We start from the raw sequence: 20,103 nt of genomic DNA on the forward strand, positions 1-20,103 counted from the left end.
ATTGCTATATACTAGCTTTTTCTCCAATTTAAAAAAGTCTTTGAGTACCTTTGAATTGTTTGGTGAAGTGCTGAGTAGAAGTGTGCCAAGGAAAGAGACATGTGTAACTGTGCCTTATTGAACACCATCAGCAGTTTGAGTTCTCATTCTTTTGACGCGGAGCAGCAAATGTTATCAGAACTTGAAATTTCTTTTCAACAACAACTATACCCAGACTAGAAATCCTGCTTAGCTGCTGCTCGGTGAAAACAATGGTTCTGACATAAGTAGGTTTGTGTGCGCTCATATTTGGCAATGAAGATTCTTGTCCGTGCTGCAGCTTCGCTCTGAGATTTGGTCTGATGTAAGTATCCCTCCCTAAAATCACAGAGAACAGTATCAGACCTGACAGCTGACAACGCAGCAAAAGTACCTTTACACAATAGACGCAGTGAATATCAGGGTGGAAGAACAAAACTACAGCTTGTAATGTGTGAGGCAGCACAAAGGACACGTTTCCTTTGATCTGCACACCTTCTCCTCATCAAAAGGAAAAGGTTACAGGGTGGCTTCTGACAGTAATGGGCCTCCTGGTGTATTGTGGGATGGTGGGCTTATAGGAGCTTTTGATGTGCGTTGTTACACTTGTTATCAACGATTCGACCTCAGCAGTTTGGCTAAGGACTGCATCGCTTCCTGCTCTGTATCTCTGCCTCTCTATATCTTTTTACTTTAGAGAAAGTTTTTAATAATTAAATATAAATTCATGTTCTCCTCATGTTTAACGTTTTTACTTGAACATTCTTATATAGGTTGTCACAGGTTCTATCTTCTTTCTGTTTATGACAGAGTAATGCTGTGTTTGACTGTGTTTGAATTCCGATGTAATGTCGTGAATCACCTCCAGGTGAAGATGATCAAAAAGCTTTTCTGTATAACGTGTGAAATGCTTTTTTTGGAAACCTTCCCCAATGAAAGATTGTAACAAGATGTATGTGTTAAACGCAGTGCCTTTTCATTACTGCAAAAAAACAAACAAAAAAAAACATTAAAAAGCAGGGAAATGACCAACAGAGCACATTTTTACAATGAAATAGATTGAAACTCTCTTCCAAAGATCTTTGGTCTTTTTATCTTTCACACGAGAGAATTTTGTGTCTGATATAACTTTAAGCATTAAGACAGTTTAAAACCCAGCTAGTTTTGGGAGCTCTGTGGCTGTATTATGTGTTGAACTGTGTTGAAACTGTGTTGAAAATGGGCCACAGTTACATTCTGCCTACACAAAATGCATTCTACTTGCTATTATTTACTGTTTATTTTTCTTTTCAATCTCATGCCAAGCACCTCCGGGGCAATGTATGGATATTAAAACAGTTCTTCCCATAGAGCTTCAGCCTCCCTGGTCGTGGTCATTCTTGGTCTAAAGGTTTCTGTTTGGCACCTGTAACGGTGCATGACAATGACGTTGCAGTGTATGCGTCTATATTTGCACGTCACTGCAGCAAGGACATAGGATTAAGAGGTTTTTAGGTGGTGTGAGGTAGCTCTTTAACTCAAGGTCCTCTTTGTATTTTTGTATTTTTTTTTCTGAGCTCTCATTACCTCACACGGAGAGGTGAGCAATATCAAAGACAAGAGAGTGTCCTTTTGCTATAGATGATGTGGTAAACTCTAAAAGAAATATAGTAAGGTTATCTGGAGTTGAAAATGTTTTGTAGAATCACACCTTTAAAAAAAAAAAAATATATATATATCCTAAATATGCTGTGATTGTTGATATTTGGAATAAACACAGTTACTTTCTCACAGTTACCTCTGGTTCTTAGCCCTGAAAAGCAAACCCTTGAGCCTGGTTTGATTTGAGTTTTGTGGTCCAGACACCATTTGTGTTTCACTTTAGTTCATCGAGTGTACCAGCATACATCTAAGCTGTAGCCTTGAAGACTGCTCCCTGATTGACTCACATTTGACTCATCTTCCTCCTCACCTGTTTGCTGTCATTTCTCAACAACACACTACTCTCTAACTTTTCTCTTGTCTTTCAGAAGCTGACGTGGAGGTCCAAGGACGTCAGCAAGTGTACGGTCAGAGGGAAGAACAGCGTGAGTTCAAACTCCATCAGAGACTGTATTCTTTCTTCTTCTGTCTCTACCTCTTCTAGTTTCATTCACCCGATGCCTCTGATTCACTAATGATAAATCTCATCTTTACATGGGATCGCTTTCTGCATTCACATTTGTGATATGAGTAGATGGACACTTAAGGATTAAATTAGAAAGACTGTGTTTCCATGCTTGTAAAGACAACAATTTATCACTTTCAATATTCGTTTGCATTTCAGGACGAGTGCTATAACTACGTCAAAGTCCTGGTGCCCCGAAATGATGAGACTCTTTTCACCTGCGGCACCAATGCCTTCAACCCAACCTGCCGAAACTACAAGGTACACGTTAAGTCACTGGTTTTTACACGTACATGAGAATGTTCAGTGTTACAGTAAGATAGCTGTTTTGTTTTTGTCTTCCTGTTCTCAAAAAGGTAAATCAAACACCCCCATTTTTAGTGTTCAGGCATTTTTACTCAATGAGTGAGAACTCTTTCCCAGCTCGATACATATTGACAGCTTCCAGGCTGCAGTGGTGGGAAATATCTACAGGCTGTGCAGAAGTCTTAAAAAGTATTGATTTATCAGAAAAAGCAAACATTGGTCCATGTAATGTTTTATTTATTTTCTGCCACTTATTTGGCTCCAGACATGAAAGGGATTATGAGAAAATTGGTCCCGAAAGATTGACAAGTAAAGGCAAAATACAACCCTTTACTAATCATGAAACAGTGTGTCAGACGCCTCACAAAATGTAGTGTTTGTATTGTGCAGTCGGGGTAACATTTCAGGTGTTCAAAAAACATATTTTTACTATATATTTGTTTGAACGTTATGTAAAGTGGTTCTAACCAACTCTCCCTGCATCAGCTGCTACAGTAACATGATGTTTAAACTCAGATTTATCAGTTTTATTAACTGGTGATGTCATATATAATATGACATTGAAATGGACCAAACCAGTAATTTTACTTAATGATTTAAGTGCCGTTTTTTGCAAATTCTTACGTGCTTTTACTTGGATAAAATTTACATACAGGACTATATATGTTGATACATTTGATTTTTTTTTTTTAATACTTAAATCAGCCATTGCAGAGATATGCACACGCAGATGGCATCTGGCAATAAATATTTTAAATATTTATTTTGTTTTTGAATGAAATTATTCAAAATCATGGACTAAATCATTATAGCTAATACCTAGATCAATTAACTGAGAGGTCTCTTTTGTGTTCTCCCTTTTATGTTCTCCCTCAGCATTCAAACAAGACTTTAATTAATGTTGCATGAATGAGAAGCAGATGGCAGACATATTACTTTTTTTTATTAGTTTTTCATGATTTTTTTTTTTCATGTATATTTCACTTTTTTTTTTTTAATTCCTTTTTTTAACTTAATCAGGGAATTTTCTACCTTTACAAAATATTTCCCCTTGTATTCAAAAGTGTTGCATGCCCTGAAATGCCTCATAAGCACCAAACACCTCCAGAAACCCACAATCTCAGGTGCTGCTCTGGGGCTGTGCTCATTTTTTACATGCTGCAGCAGAGCTGGGAGTTTGATTGACAGCTGATGACCCCGTTTAGCAGAAAGGCTGTATGCTTTGAAACTTCCATGGTGAGAAAAACAGCACTTTTGCCTGAAGATGATGAGCTTTTCTTTTGTTTTTGAAGACTTTGGATCAAAAAGGAGATGCGCAACACTTTGGGGTAATGCCTTGTCAAGGCAGATATGACATTATCTGCTACTTTCACATTGGGATTCCTTTATTTGTCGTTTTTTTGCAATAATAATTGAGAGCCTTGTAAAAAAAAGATAAATTTACGCGTGAAAAAAAAGAACAGTTCACATTCTCTGGTTGAGCAGTCTAATTGCTGCAGGGGTAAAACTGTTTAACAGCCGTGTAGTCCTTTATCTTATGTTTCTTATAGTTAGTGCTACCAGAACATCACTCCACCACTTTTTTACAACAGAGACTGTCAATATAAGATAATGACCATATAGGTTATTAGCATATTGATACATTGATGGAGCTATTTCTCAACTGTTGTGGCTATTCTTATAGCTTATTGTATGTCATTGACAATTAGACAAACATGTTTTCTGTGCATGAATAAACATTTTTTACCTCACCAACTTCATGTATTCGATGAGAGACAAAAAGATGATTGATATATATGTAATCTTGCCCCCACACCAACGGTGCTTACATTACTAAGGAAAAAAGCAGCATGATTTGTTCGTGTACGTTAAGTGCCAATAATCTTTTTAGCAGTTTTCACTATCCTGTCTATCCAATGAAGGTATTGTTGTACCCTCTCAGTGACTGCTGTGGTCTTGTCACTGAAGGTCAGCTCTACTGTCAGATGCTGTGAACCCTCTCCACTTTGGAACCGCTGATGGTCAGTGGGAAATTATGCTGTTAATATGTCCTCCTCAGGTCACTTACGATCTCTTTTGTTTGACTGGTGCTGATGGCCAGATTGTGTGTAATGCAGTTGGCTGTTAGCTGCTCCAACTCTCATCTATAGCCCGACTCATCACATTATATAATGAGGCCGACAACTGTGGTGTCTTCGGCCAACTTAATGATATGGTTGATGTTGAAACTGGCAGCGGGGTCATGAATCAGCAGTGTAAACAGTGAAGAGCTGATGCGGTACACAAACTTGTGATGATCCTTTGCCCATTGTTGATTTAGACATTCCTACTCTGACAGCCTGCCATTTTTCCATCAAAAAGTCCATGCTCAGGGTGCATAAGCTGGGAAACACACCCAGAATCAACTTTTAAATGAGATGTTATGGCTATATTGTGTCAAATACTGGGCTAAAGTCAGTTAGATCCTGGCACTAGTGTTCATGACATCCTCCAAAGACTGGTTCACTCTGTCAACCAACTGCAGCGTATCCAGATTGGTTGGGAGGCATGACTTGATGTGATTCATTACAAGCCACTCAAAGCATTTCATGGCTGTTAGGGTTAAGGCCACATGATGAGTTTCGTTCTTTGAGGCTGGATTTGGCATCTTGGGCGGGGGTATTATGGTGCCCCCAGATCTGCTTGCAGCATCACAAAGCATCAGCACGAAGCTGACCTCTCTGGTTAAGGGTTACTGGCGGGATGCAGGATGACGGATTTAATAACTGTTACACTGTCTATGCTTTTATTTTCCCAGAACACTCTGTACATTCTTTCAGGTCTGCACACTCCCCTGATATTATTGCTACTTCTTTAACAGAATTTATTTTTTATTTCAATAGATTTCATTTTTATTTACACATAAGTCATCATAGGCACGTAATACACAGGAAGAGCAAAATCTTACAACACGTAATCATCCGGGCAGAGATCTTTGATCCTGAAAAGTTAGCATTCTAGTAACATAAGGTTTGACCAAGTGCAAAGACACATTTTGTGCTTATTTATTGAGGCCACTGTGAGGCAGATCATTCATAGATCACTTGTCAGGCAGCTGCTTTCTGCTGTTATTCTTCATCATAATTGTGGAAACCTAAAATGGTGTTTAAACAGGGCAGTAGATTGTTATAAATACAGTGTTTTCTAACCCAGTCCTGATGGGGATTCTTATTTGATCAACTACCTAGTGTCCACCAGCAGACAACAAGGCTGATGGGAATTACTTGCTGCTGAATGTGACGGCTGAGTTTACACATAAGAGATAAATGATAATAATACTACTAATGATAACGATAATGATAAAGAACTACTGAGTTGTCCAGTTAAGAAATGATGGAAAGTAAAAACATGGAAGCGTTGAGCATGAGAGACAGAGAATCTCCTCACGTGTCATGGTGAAAGCATAAGGGACGATTTAAAAACAGCAAGCAAGGCTGGCAGAAAGGTCAGAGAGTTCAGCACTTGCAGCTGGAAACGGACTCAGCTCCCTAAGGGAGAAAAAAGCAGACAGGTGTATTTATGAGACCTTCCAGGAAGCTAAACTCCCCGTTAGCGATTCAGCTACCGTATTCAGAGCACATTGCTATCGACACGGCTGCGGGGCTGACAGTGAAAGATTATCAGAGCACTATCAGCTCAGTTACAACATTATCAGCAGCATAATTAACTGACATACCCAAAGAAAACCGTCAACACATTATCAGTGTGGGTTTGAAAGCTGTCAGAAGCAAAATTTTAAGCTAGATTTTCCTTGACTAGCCTGAAGCGATGTCTGTATTCTGCCCTGACTCACTGACTAAGACGCATAACAAAATGAGCTTTCCTTTCATGCAGGTCAAACCGTGACCTCTTATTTCAGAACTGAGCCAGTATGCACTGTCAACATTATCTTCATCGTCTAAACAGATCAAGTGCTAGATCAGTGCCCTATTGACTCAGGAACACTAACATGAAATGAGCGACACCAGCTGATTAGCAGTATTGTTCGGACATGCTGTGAATAGCATTTTTGCATTTTATTTCTCCACAAATGACAAAGTTTGAACTCATTGACAAGGAAAAAAAAAAAAGAGATTAGGAAGTTTGAGATGAGAAAAATGTGTAACTTTCTTCCTTCTCTTCTCAGATGACTTCCTTGGAGCAAGTTGGGGAGGAGGTGGTCGGTCAGGCTCGCTGTCCATTTGAGTCCGGTCAGTCCAACGTTGGCCTGTTTGCTGGTGAGTTTCCTTTAACTCTGGAAGCAGGCTCATAAAAGGAATATTTAGAAACTTTATCTAATGTGTCATGTAACCATTTTATACATACAGAGCTTATTATATACTATACCAGTGACTGCAGGAAAAATACAGTGTAGATATATTGAAAAATAGCCAAAGGCCTCTACTATGAAACTAAACTGAACTCATAGATTGTTTTTTCAATCTCAGAAGTTTCATCTTATATTGAGGCCATAAAATGACTCTAATAGATCAAATTACTTATTGAATATTAAGAAGTCTTTTCAAAGGAATTCCTTCAATTAATCCTCCCTAATGAGCTCAATTTCATGGCAACATGTCGTTGTTTTACAGGAGGAGATTTCTACTCGGCCACCATGACAGATTTTCTGGCCAGCGATGCCGTCATCTACCGAAGCCTGGGAGACGGCCGACCCGTCCTCAGGACCGTCAAATATGACTCCAAGTGGCTCCGAGGTATATCACACATGAGTCTGATGATCCTGTCATGACTGGATGTATGTTTAGCTCTGGTACCATGAGTTATTTTTGTTTTACAGCTTCGTCATGCTTCCCGCCAACACCATCCAAACATGATTTAAAAAACGCGATTATTGGTCAGTGTCAAAGTGCCACCTCTCAGCTTTATTTGAGCAAGATTACAAAAAGCAATTGGTTTTAAAGAGATTTAGTCATTTAAACACAACAAATTGCAATGATTACTAGTGGTGTGCAATCTTCTTTGTAGTTATTGGCTCCCCAAAGTATTTGACCCAGACATCAGCAGAGGCTTTGCACCTCTGGTGCCTTCATTGTAAGCACTGTGATGTAAACCTGCTGAAATCAAATCTCAGGCTCTGTTTTTGTTGTAGTAAATATTACTTGATTTCAACATGAAGGTGCTGAATCACAGAGCCTATAGGAAAGCAAAAAGTGCAGTACGGTTAGAGAGCTCTTGGGTCAAACTACACAACAGAGAGTTCCTACATCCTGACAACATGGCTCTCGGTTGAGTTAGATATAACCTTTTTGAAAAAGTATCTTTTATAAGCTTAGGAGTGAACCTCCCAGTTTGAAGTTTTTTTTTTTGTGTTTTGTTATTTATTAATTATTTTTCATTCATCAGTTTGAGAAGTTATGACAACAAAATCACAGTTGTAGGTTCAATTATATTTATTTTAGATCGTCTCAATTGAAATGCATGACTTTTCTGCCATTTCCCAGTAAAAGAGACATAACTACGGTTTACATAGAGTTTTAACTTTGTGTTATTGATATATTGCTATATTCATAATGTTCCTTTACAGATTAACTCCCATAATGTACAATTATCTAACATCAATCCCAAATTCTAGTTTTAAATTTGCATCCTGCACAACTCCTTTCCAAAATCTTAGCTAATTCTATTCTTGAATCCCAAATGAGAGCATAAAGTGGACTCGTTGGACTTTCTAAATGTTTTCTGTGTTATGTTCAGTCCTGTGCAATCAGGCAACAGTTAAATGAAGCTCAGAGGTCTTATACAGCCTGTAAAACTTCTTCTCTGTGGGTTTCTGAAAAGTATTCTAGGAAATGTAGAGAGTTAATAATAGAAAAGCATAAAAGAAGCAGGCTTTTGTCTCCTGATGGCTGCAGGGACGTGTTGACCAGCGCTGGCCGATTGTGAAATGTTAGAGAGGAGAAAGAGATTTTTACCTTGACAAGTGAGAAAACAAATGATTGTTATCCCTTTGTCTCTGCAGAGCCCCACTTCCTGCATGCCATCGACTACGGTAACTACGTCTACTTTTTCCTGAGCGAGATCGCTGTGGAGTACACTGCTCTGGGCAAGGTACAGTGGAGTAAACATTTTCTACCAACAGTGAAGGAGTTCCTGAAACTTTTTCTAAAGAACCTAAAGCTTTTAAATCTTCCTTTAGACAGTTCTGCCTGTTAGATTGTTCACACCTGTTCATACTGACCAGTAAAGATCACTTTGTAAGATGCTTTTTTCTAAATGAATGGGCAGCATAATCAATGGTGCTTGGATGGTAGGCCAAACGATTTTCCAAGGAAACAAAAGTGGGGAAAATGTCTTTTATGACCCTTGCTGAATTTAAACATCCCTCATTTATATGTCACCAGGTTGTTTTTTCTCGAGTTGCCCGGGTGTGTAAGAATGACAACGGAGGTTCCCCCAGAGTTCTGGATAGATACTGGACTTCCTTTCTAAAGGTGACATTTTTTAGGGAAACTTTAGTGAAATACTTAATTCCAGTCACATGGGAGCAAAACCTCCTCAACTTATGTCTCTCTTGTGTCCATTCAACGCTGACCATGCGCGCCCAGGCCCGGTTGAACTGTTCGGTACCTGGAGACTCCTTCTTCTACTTTGACATTCTTCAGTCTCTCACCAACGTGCTGCAGATCAACCAAAGACCTGCAGTTGTTGGAGTGTTCACCACTCAGGCCAACAGGTAACCAGAGTTTCGGACTTTGAAAATAAGTCCATTTTCAACATCCGTGTGGTGATTTTCGAGTGAAAAGTATCCTCCAGGGGAAAAGGGGTTGTACAGACTCACTGCAGTGGTAATTACCGTTAAAGTGGTTTTGAGTACTGTTGTTGCGGGTGTTTACATGTCCATCTGTGGATAGGTTATTGTTGACATCTGTCAACCGAGCATACATGCAGTTATACAACTTCACAAGGGTATAGTTGATATTGAAATGAAAGGCTATGTGACAGTGGTTATGGCATGAGCACCTATATTCATTTTAGCAAGATGTTCTCTGGCGAAATCTCAGAAACAACTGCTGTGGAGAAACGTTTTGAGATGCATTTTGGCAAACAGAGTTTATTTTACTTTGGAAACTGGACAACTTTGAGGCAGGACATACATTTGAATTGTAAGGACTAATTTAAAAGAAAAGTTGAAGTATTAATAAGAACTGCACAGTATGCTATAGATGAAGATTTCTTTAGAAAATTAGGTGTTTGCAAAGTAAGAGATTAATGCAGAAGTATGGATAAGAGAAAACATCATTTCTAATAACTTTTTTTCTTTGGAAATGAAAGAAACCTAAATGGCTGTGTATTTTGGGGGGGAATGTGATCTGGACAGAGGGGCATTTTGTTTTTAAAAAAAAAAAAAAGGGCGTGTGAGGTAATTGATGGAAGGCAAAAAGATATTTTTACAAAGTGGGGCACATTGAGAAAAAGTGGAATTTAGGATATTGGAAAAAGTGAGGACATTATGTCCAATTTTACGATTAAGACTTGACTTTCGATTTCATGTAAGAATTTGATCTCTGTTAAGATGTGGGTCAAAGATTATGAAGTAAAAGTTGGTCTTCGCAGATAGATCTACTGAACTTTTTATGCAAAATGCAGATTTTTTTTTTTCTTTTTTTCTTGGTTGCGCTCCTTTTGTCCACTAATCTCTTTCCATTCTGCTTTTGCTTTTTCTTACCATATCATTGTCCCTGTTTTCTGCCTCTCCTTCTTTCTTCAAAGTACCCATGATACTCCAGGAGACTACTGACCTCATTAGTTTCTACTCGGTGTTTGCATTCCTGCACTGACAGTGTTGCAGTAGAGGGGTCAGTCCTCTGTCCATATGTCTCCAGTGTACCATCTATATTTGCTTGCTTTCAGTCTAGATTATATAAGGGCAGAATTTGCTACGTGGATTCTGCTGCGAGACAGAAAATCAGCAGTGAGCTCCGTGGCCTTTACAATGTGAGAGAGTTTGATGCCTGAGATTTTTTCATGATTATGACAGAATCCATCTTGCCAGGCTTCGAGCTATTTCTGACCAAGGCACAGTAGCTCTTGCCCATCAGCATTCTCTGGTAGCAGCTACTCGCAGGATTTAGACGTGATAACAACAGATAATGAGGGCTGCCACAGAATGAGTTATATAATGTAAGAACTGAAGAGTATAACGTCACTGAATGAAACTGAAAACTTTTCTTGGCTGGAAATATATCCTTGTTCCTCTCCTGAATGACTTTGATAAGAATTTAATTTACCAACGGGCTCCATTTGCAGTTCCTTGGGATGATTAAATGAATTTGCATGTGATTCATCCAGTCACCTTCCACCAACATCCTCCTACAGGGTTTTCGACTGGGGAAAAAAACCTTGCAGACCTTGTAAACCTTGTCATATTACTGCGGCTGTCATCTTTACGTCAAGGTTTTTAATTTCAAAGCTGTCAGATTATTGAAGGCTTGGGTGCTCTCATCGGTTCCAGTTTGCCCTGTTGAGGAAGTGCATCTTTGAGCGTTTTGCCTAACACGTCTCATGTCCTCTGAGCTTACTTAACTTGTGCAGTATCAAAATCCCTTTTCAGTCACTGAACATAATGCCACAATGATTTGCAGTGTAGTTTGCTTAATCCTTTGTTTTGTTTTTTTTTGTTTTTTTCCCCCCAGCATCCCAGGCTCAGCGGTGTGTGCGTTCTACATGGATGACATCGAGAAAGTCTTCAACGGGAAGTTCAAAGAGCAGAGGACCAGTGACTCAGCCTGGACTCCAGTACCAGATGAACAGGTTCCCAGGCCCAGGTAACGAGTTTGTGTAAATTAATCCTGGTTTTCAATCCCAATTCCCAAAAACTTGGGACATGTGTGAAATAAGCACAGAGTGCAGTCATTTGAAAATTACATAAACCCATATTATATTAACAATGGAACATAGAAAACAACAATGTTTTACCATTTCATGAAAGATATCAGCTCAGTTTGAATTTCAGTAACGCATCTCAAAATGTGCATTTATTCTTCTAAAGCCTGTATATGCCTTTCAGCAGCGATGGTGGCTTTCCAGACGTGCACGTTGTAAAGTCCTTGGGCACTAATTCACCACCATGCTAGGCAGGCTTTTGAAGTGAGCGCTAATAACGAGGTGGATGGTCCCTCTTCTCTTTAGTCTGGAGGGCGCAGCGTCCATGAAATCCAAGAACAATTTCAAAGTTGTAATTATCTCACTCCAGACAGACGGTCCTCACAGACGAGGATTTGTGGAAGATGGCCCATTCAGTGATTTCCATGACGGCTGGAAAATCATGGGCATTAAATACTAATTTCCAGCTATGGATCTGCACGAGGAGATGTCACCAGATTAACTAAATCTTTTCAGTTTATTATGTACTTTACATAACTGAATATTCAAAATCTTGATTATATCACGTTGATTGATTACAACTTTTTTCAACTCTTTTGGAATAAAGTTTGTACAGAAACTTAGTGACGTAACATTTGTCTTTCTGTTGCCCACCTTCTGAAGCTGACAGTGTTGTTGACCTTTTATTTTCATTGTTTTTCTTAAACTCCAGGCCCGGCACTTGTGCAGGCGACGGTCCAGCATCGGACTACAAATCGTCTGTTCAGTTCCCAGATGAGATGCTTACCTTCATCAAATCATATCCTTTGATGGATGAAGCCGTCCCCTCTGTCAACGACCGGCCCTGCTTCACCAGGACGTCCAGCAGGTATAATACAGCATGTCGTCAAACAAAAATACCCATCGGTGACGTGCACAATGGGAGTTCAAGATCATCTCAAAGTTTGCTCCGAGGAAAGGTGACAGAGGAGACTGATATCAGTACCAACTCAGTGCAAAGACAATGCCACGTTGGACATTTTTTTTTTTCTTTGTTAACTCTGGAAAACGTCTCAAAAATCCTCCTTTTTGTTATAAACATGCTCTTTTTAGATCTTTACAAAGCTTCACAGAAAACAAGACAACTGCCTTATTACATCATCCAAATCATGACTATAACGAGCTACATCCACGTACGTTGCCACATGAACGTTAGCAGTTCCTGTAACAGAGAATTTTTAAATCTCTAACACATGGCTTGGGGAAGGGAAGACACCTGCTGCACAAGATTAGCAGAAATTTGACATATGACTACCACATGTATGGATTTATCTAAAAAAAAAAAATTAATTCACTTTGAATTGCAGCTTTATTTCACAGGGAAAACATTTAAACTACAATAAAGAAAGAAATCTGAAAGGTCAAGAGGAAAGTGGGGAGAGTGAAGTGTTCTCAAATGAGATGAGTTAGGAAATTACAGCAGTTACGGCAGGCTGTGAATCCACCATCCTGACCAGAGGCCTCGAGGATAATCATCAGTATCAGCTATGATTAGTCGTCGGCTCACAGGAAGTTCTCGCTCTTTCTCCTTCTTCCACTGCTGCTCTGAAAATCTGACCTTTTTAATCCTTGTCAGCAGGTTTTAAATGAGTTTTTGATGGATTGTAATTACAAGTATTAAATGGGGATGAGATTGTTAATTCCATGTTCAAATTAGCCTCTGTGCTGGAGAGGTCCGAGCTGACCCAGCTAATGATGATGCTCTTGTCCAAAGGGTAGCGCAGATCTCTCTCTATTATATAACATCAGTCTGAGGCAGTCAGATCGACAGGAAAAAAAAACTTGAGCTTGGATTTATTTTTATTTCAATGTGAGTTTTATGTGGAGAAAGTATCACGGGATAAAGCAGAAAGAAATCTATGTAATGGATGAACACAAACATCGAGGCAGTAAACCAGGGGCCCTTAACAAGTTTTCATGGAATTTAACCTGTCAAATGTCCTATTAAGTAAAGTATCTACACCATACAAATGCTCTCTGTATTTGCTTCATTCAGACTCACTGAAAAGCAGAAAAAAAAAGCAAACACGTTTCTTTATCTTTTGGATGTTCATTATTTTGTATATAGAATAATTGACGAGTTGATGTGTAAGTGGTGAGAAAGTCAGAGTAGTTGCTATCGGGCTGTCAGTTTTAGAGAGTAACAAAACCTGACGGTGCAGAAGTCGGTGCCAGAGTTTGAAGGTTCGTCGTCCTAGCAGGTCCTCTAAAAGATTTTGACATTAATAGTGTAAGGTTTTCACTTATTCAGGTATCACTTTCTTTATTCCATTTGGAAACCATTTTTTTTCTTTAGAGAAATGAGAGTTAAACCCCGAATAAATGATCTCTTGGCTAATGCCATTGTGATGAGATAAGAAGCAAGACCAGAGCAAATCGTTTTTCTTCTTACTGTAGACTTCTTTTAGATTTTAGATTTTCAAGCAAGAATTTTATTTTATCCTTTTTTTCTTTTTTTCTTTTTTTTGTTTTCAGGTCCAAGTTGACCCAGATTGTGGTGGATGTTTCGGCCGGGCCCTATAAGGACAGAACAGTGATGTTCCTGGGCTCAGACGATGGCAGAGTCCTGAAAGTTTTGGCCAGCACGCATCCAAATGACAGCTTTGGATCCAAACTGCTGGAGGACATTGATGTCTACAACCCGTCAAAGTATTGCTTTTAGAATTTCTACGCTGACGTCTGAAAATGCTAAAAGATTTATCCACCTTTTATACAGTGATAATGTGTATACCGTCTGTGTGTCCAGGTGCAATGTTCAGGGTCAGGAGGACAGGAGGGTTTTGGGACTGGAACTAGACAAGGACCATCATGCCTTGTTTGTCGCCTTCACCAGCTGTGTCATCAGAGTGCCACTTAGCCGCTGCAGCCAACACGGAGCCTGTAAAAAGTAAGCAAGTAGTAATGGAACCAGCTCTTCAAACTGGGAACATCCAAGTCATACTCCTATTAAAATGACAGTTAGACAAGACAAAGCAGCTATTTTCTGCAGAAGCATGAAGTATCTCTCTTTCACCACGCACCCTGAAATTATTAAACTTTGGAAAACATCCAAAAATACAAATGGGTGAATCTCTCTAACATTAAAATACAGATTTTAATTTGAATTTGGCAACATAATCAATATTGTAGAAGTTTGTGTTTACCCGGGGAAACGGGAGTCTGAATGGTAAAGTATGAACAAAAAGGAACAGAGCTCACGGCCGAAATTAGAACACATTCATCACTTGAGAGGAATGCACGTGTACGCACACGCACACATCAGCGTTAATCAGGCTCATTTTAATTACTGAGTGGGAAAAATGAATGCCAGCCAGTCTGGTGTGGCAACAGCTGCAGTGGCACAGAGAGGCCTCCACCAGCTGGATCTCCATCATGCAAAGACATTAACAAAGATGCTCAACTGGGAACACACTCTTTATCTTTGCTGCTTTTTAATTTCCTGCTAAAGCTGTAGACTTGAAAAATAGACTCAAGCTGGACTTAAAAAGGAGGATTTCAATTATGACGTGACTACTGTGCAAGTTGCCTACATTAGAGTTGACTTCTTAACGATTGGAGGAAGGAAGATTTGTATTGATATGATTTGGAATCAGCCACAATAACCTACTTGAAAGATATTGCAGCTGCACAAAACTTAAATGATTTATTAACACTTTGTTAATTTACTGCAAAGCAGTATATCTCTTTGAAAAAGCGTCTTTATGCAAATATCCTGAAACTTTTAGCGAACATCCATAAGCTTTGTTGCTACGTAGCTGGTATTTCCTGACGCACACACTTATTTCTCCATGTGAAAATGACCACGGTGAAGACCGTACTGTTTTCTGATTTCTTGATTTCATGAAGCAGGTGTGAAAATTCCACAGTAGAATGATAGAGCAATGATTAGCCAGTCAAGTGTTTAAAAGAACCCCTAATTGACTCATTTAGATGTCTGATGTTGACCTTGATATGTTTTAATCAACTTATCCTTCAAATATACATTGCTAAAAATACATGAAGTATTTTAATCATTTCAAAACCCTCAATGTTTAGCACATATTTTAAACTGCAGTGCCCGCCCCGCCGTTACTTAACATGTTCAGTATATTCTGGGTCGATGATGATGTGGAATGTGACAGTTACGGTTTCAGTAATGAACTTTTATTGGTCAGTTAAGCTTGCTTTTGGTTGTAATTTAAATCTTCATCTCAGTGTGCAATTCCAGTAATGTCCCAGTGTTTCCCATACATTGAGGAAACTATGGCGGCCCGCCATAGTTTCCTTTTGGCCGCCATAGTTTCCGAATCCCAATCGTTTGAAACACAGCGATTATTTTTTATTTATTTTATTTTTTTTATTTTTATTTTTTTTATTTATTTTATTTTTTTTTTTTTAGATTTTTTTTTTAAACACAGCGATTTCCTCGAAAACCAACCAATATGACTATACAACAGGTAAATTAGTAATTAAACATGTCCTAAAGTGTGCAATGTCAGAGTTTTGAAATTTAGTGGCAAAAAAGGTTTATGTGTTATTAGTCGCTGTCGGGGCGATTGACACACGTTATGTGGGTGCGCGTGCATAAAGGTCAGTTGTAATCATTGTGATTTCGTTGACAAACATATTTTTTTGACCTATTTATATTATGAGAAATAATGTGAAATTTGAGCAATGACGAGTACACTAGTATGTTGTTCGTAGTTTCTGTTTAAAATAAGGTGTTTCATCCGTCCCGCATGTGTGTTTCAACCGTCCCGACTAGGCGGAGGGGGGTGAAGTTGGTTTTATATTCGACATTCGCCTATTTTCCAGCTTTGTAATTGTAATAGCGTCACGAAAACCGCACCAATTAGCCTCAGGGTGGTATTAATATTTACAGAAAACTAAGACTAACATACCACAGGCTTTATCAACTCACCAAAGTAAGCAAGTTTGGCGAAAGATCAGAGTAACCGCGCCGAATATACTTCTAAGTGAACTACGGCAGCCGGAGCGCTTGGGGACCTTCGCAAAAGTGCAACGCCTTTTTTTGTTCTCACTGGATATTCAACCAATGAACACCAAACCACTTCTGATAGGTTTGTGAACTCACTATAAAGCTTTCACAGCCTTTTAGTTTCCAGAAAAATCATTTTAGGTAGAACATTTACTCAGTGTGCATAGTTAATTCCATTTTAGACTTTTATTTTGTAATAGCTCTCTTGTTTTTAAAGATATCAAAACCAAACCACTTCTGATGTGTTCCTGAACTAATTGTGTACTTCCCACACCCTTTGTTATCAAGGAAAACCTTTTCAAGTTTCTCAAAAAGGCATAAGTTTCATGAAGTTTAGTTTTAACCTGTAAATATTTTCTATTACAATTGTTATCATTGGGTTTTAATGACAAGATGAGGTTTCCAAGGGTTTCTGACATCTCCAGCACACATTCCTTTTTTTTTTTTAATTTGTTGTGTTTTATTGTGCATTTCTTTTAGATATTTGAATGAATGTGTGCAAATCAATCAAATAACATAAAATCTGCAGTCGCACAAATTTACGCCGCGTGAATTTACTAGGGCTGTGTTCAAAAAATCGATCCACGATCCAATATCGATTCACGCTCAAAAAACACGATATCGATCCAAAAATGTGTGGATCGATCTTCTTCAGGCGACTGGCACAATTTTTTTTTTTTTTTTTTTTTTTACGCGGAGGCGCAGTATAGAAAGCGAGTGCCGGCAAAACGAAATCGAAACTTAAGGCGGCAAAATGGCTGAATCAGCAGCATCACTAAAAACACCACCTGGATTGAAGGCAGATGTTTGGAAACATTTTGGATTAGAGAGTCAGTCCAGGTAGAAGCCCAGAAGGGATGCAGATAAAGTGTGGATGCTTGGGGGTTAGTTTATGTGGTCCAGTGACGATCTGTCTGTCCTTCGGTGTGATGTTGACTTCTTTTTTCAATTAAGCCATCTGTTACATGAGCAACCTCCTGTATGTCATTTCACAAGTCTCTGGTTAAAAGACTGTGGGCAGGGGGTGCTTGAAGTTTTCCAATATGAGGGCCAGTTCATTTTAATTTATCTATGTTTTATTTGGTCATTGTTATTTAGTTCTGGTCATTGTTAATTCTGCCATGGTTATGTTACTTACATTTCAAAATAATACTTGTATTTTTTACTAAAATAAATACTTGATACTTGACTCTTCTCTCTCTCTGTGTCCCTCTTACACATACACAGATACAATCACCAACACATGGGGCCGTTTTGTCTATTGGACAGTATTTATTTCCATTATGTCTGTAAATAGATCGATATCGAATCGGATCGAATCGTGGATCGAATCGGATCGTGACCTTGTGAATCGAAATCGAATCGATCTAGGGAATTCGGATCGATTCCCAGCCCTAGAATTTACCCCCCCCCCATAGTTTCCAAAAATTCTGTGGGAAACACTGATGTCTTACATGTTGTCCTTACCACATTCACTGCACTGTGGTTCAAATAGAAACACATTGACTTGCATTCGCTCCCTGGTTGTTGTATTGCTCTTTGTTTTCACAAAGAACTCCACAATGGGACTGAGTGGTATCATGAGTGAGCACTCCTACAGTTGTTGAAGCTAGCCTGAGAGTGAACTCTGTGTCCGGCCTGTGAATTGTGTGTGCTTGCATGTGTGAGAGTGACTGGCAGAGTGTGAATAAAGCTGGATTGGTAATGGATGACAGGGTTTGAGACTAGGTGAACTGTGTGTATTTGGGTGTGATGTCGTCAGGGACGCTCGCTGTTGTTTGTGCCACCGAGGGTTTTCTTCAATCTGGAATGGCTACCTGACAACTGTGTGGGTTTGCTTGTGTTTGTGTCTGTGTTAAGCATTACAGGACTCAGTGGGGTTGTGTGACAGCTCACTGTGTCTGAACAGAGCAAGAGTTAAGATGTCGCCTTTTTGATGTACATGTAATCTCAGATATGACGGCTCTGTGTGGGGACGTGTTGTTTCATGTACTGTTGACATATCTGCCTTGTGAAAGGTCCAGAACAAAGTATTTATTTCACTAACGGGAAGTCGAGGTGTTAAATCGCATTAAAATGTATATGTTGAATCTGCAAATCTCTTTTTCTAACATGGATTTGCACCATTTGGTGTGTAGGCGTGTTAGTTTGCATCAGGGTCACAGAGGCAACCGTTGTCAGAGCTGCTGACTGTGGAAGCCATTTTGATGATAATGTTTACTTGCACTTTCAAAATCAATGACATTATATCAAAGGAACAGCAGATAAAAGCAAAATTAGTGTCCAAATAACAATAAATGACCTTCTTCTTTTTCTGTCTTTCCAGAGCCTGCCTGGCCTCTCGTGACCCGTACTGCATCTGGCTGCGCACCGGGAACTGCGCCAACATGGCGTCTGGCTTCAAGTATGTGTCGATTTTCTCTCCTTTTTCATCTCTTTCTGTGTCACTCTGCTGCTCTGTCTTCTCTTTCTTCCTCTGCTCCCTCTCAGCTATCATCAGTCAGACAGCCAATAAAGCTCTGCTCAGTACATCTGCTGCAGCGACTGAAGGGTCGTCCATCTGAAAGATCTGTGATGCCTTTCACACTCGCAGCCAAAGTGAAAGAATAGATGGGCTGGCACGATGGGGACAGATGTTAAAAAGGATGTTGGCTAGAATGTACTTTGTGAACTTTGTTGGAATAATGGTTCAAATCTGTTGAGTTGTTGAGAGAACAATGTTTTTTATTTTTTTTTCTGAGTCCAGTTTACTTCCAACTGTTCTCTTGATGGCAGCAAAGTGCAAAGAAGAGCTCTTCTAATCGGTTCCTTTGAAAGGAGGTTATTTCCACATTATCCGACAGTATGGTATTCACTCAGTGGCCACAACACAGTGCTCAAACTTCTGCTGTTGGCCAATGAAAAACAATTTATTGTTTAAAGAATTGTTCCAAAGCTTTTGGACCTTGAGTGGAGACTGCGCGCCTCATTTAGCTTTTACTTTGGCCAGTATTTAGCATTTAGATTTTGTGTGCAACCCTGCTGCTCACAGAGCGTTGCACCGTTCTCTATAAACGACGGACCGCTGCTGACAGCAATCCAGACTCAAACCAACTCATTTGACTCTGTCTGTGAGATACTTTTATGTATCAGCTTAAACGCTGCATGAGTAAATATTTACATTGTATTCGCCATTTCAAAAGCAATTCGTTTTTTTTTTAAGTGATAAAGGCAGAAACAAACTAGTTAAGGTGAGCGTAACATCCTCACACATTTTGTTTGATTCAACCCAAATCATCCAAACCCTAAATATACACCTTGCAAAGACAAGTTATCAAAATAAAGAGCGAGTTTTCTTGTTTGAGACTCTGAAATCTGCAAATATATATATTTTTTTTCCTTATAATTTGGCTTCAAAAGTAAAAAATATATATCTGCTCTGACACTTTGGAATAGCAATAACCTGTGGCACCATGTATGGTGCACTGGGTGAAAGAAAAAGAAAAAGTCCTCACACAATAAGGATTTCCCTCACCAGAACTCATTATCTCCTGCTATACGTTATATGATTAAACACCAAAAGGCTGCATAGAAAAATGCAACAGTGGGTATTTTTCATGGACATCTATACTCTGATTTTAACCTGGTTAAGCTGCATTTTCTGATAATATGTATACATCTTAATTGCATCTTTAGGTCCTACCAGAGTTTTGATGGCATCTTGTAGCACACTGCTGCTTCCAGTGTTGCCAGGTCTGATTGTTACAGTATGAAA

At 39.1% G+C, this 20,103-nt stretch overlaps 1 protein-coding gene across 6 annotated transcripts in view; it reads left to right on the top strand.

Moving 5' to 3' along the window:
* Positions 1-20,103, top strand: part of LOC142367250 (semaphorin-6C-like) — a 191,438-nt gene that overhangs the window by 109,471 nt on the left and 61,864 nt on the right. For all 6 annotated transcript variants that reach the window (XM_075449229.1, XM_075449228.1, XM_075449233.1 and 3 more), the window contains 12 exons: positions 2,028-2,084; positions 2,324-2,425; positions 6,636-6,726; positions 7,081-7,203; positions 8,469-8,557; positions 8,851-8,940; positions 9,055-9,182; positions 11,143-11,274; positions 12,045-12,200; positions 13,847-14,020; positions 14,118-14,258; positions 18,676-18,753. In XM_075449229.1, the coding sequence (XP_075305344.1) occupies positions 2,028-2,084; positions 2,324-2,425; positions 6,636-6,726; positions 7,081-7,203; positions 8,469-8,557; positions 8,851-8,940; positions 9,055-9,182; positions 11,143-11,274; positions 12,045-12,200; positions 13,847-14,020; positions 14,118-14,258; positions 18,676-18,753 (1,361 nt within the window). The remainder of the gene's footprint in view (positions 1-2,027; positions 2,085-2,323; positions 2,426-6,635; positions 6,727-7,080; positions 7,204-8,468; positions 8,558-8,850; positions 8,941-9,054; positions 9,183-11,142; positions 11,275-12,044; positions 12,201-13,846; positions 14,021-14,117; positions 14,259-18,675; positions 18,754-20,103) is intronic.

Source organism: Odontesthes bonariensis, chromosome 18, assembly GCF_027942865.1.
Source record: "Odontesthes bonariensis isolate fOdoBon6 chromosome 18, fOdoBon6.hap1, whole genome shotgun sequence".
NCBI classification, from domain to species: domain Eukaryota; kingdom Metazoa; phylum Chordata; class Actinopteri; order Atheriniformes; family Atherinopsidae; genus Odontesthes; species Odontesthes bonariensis.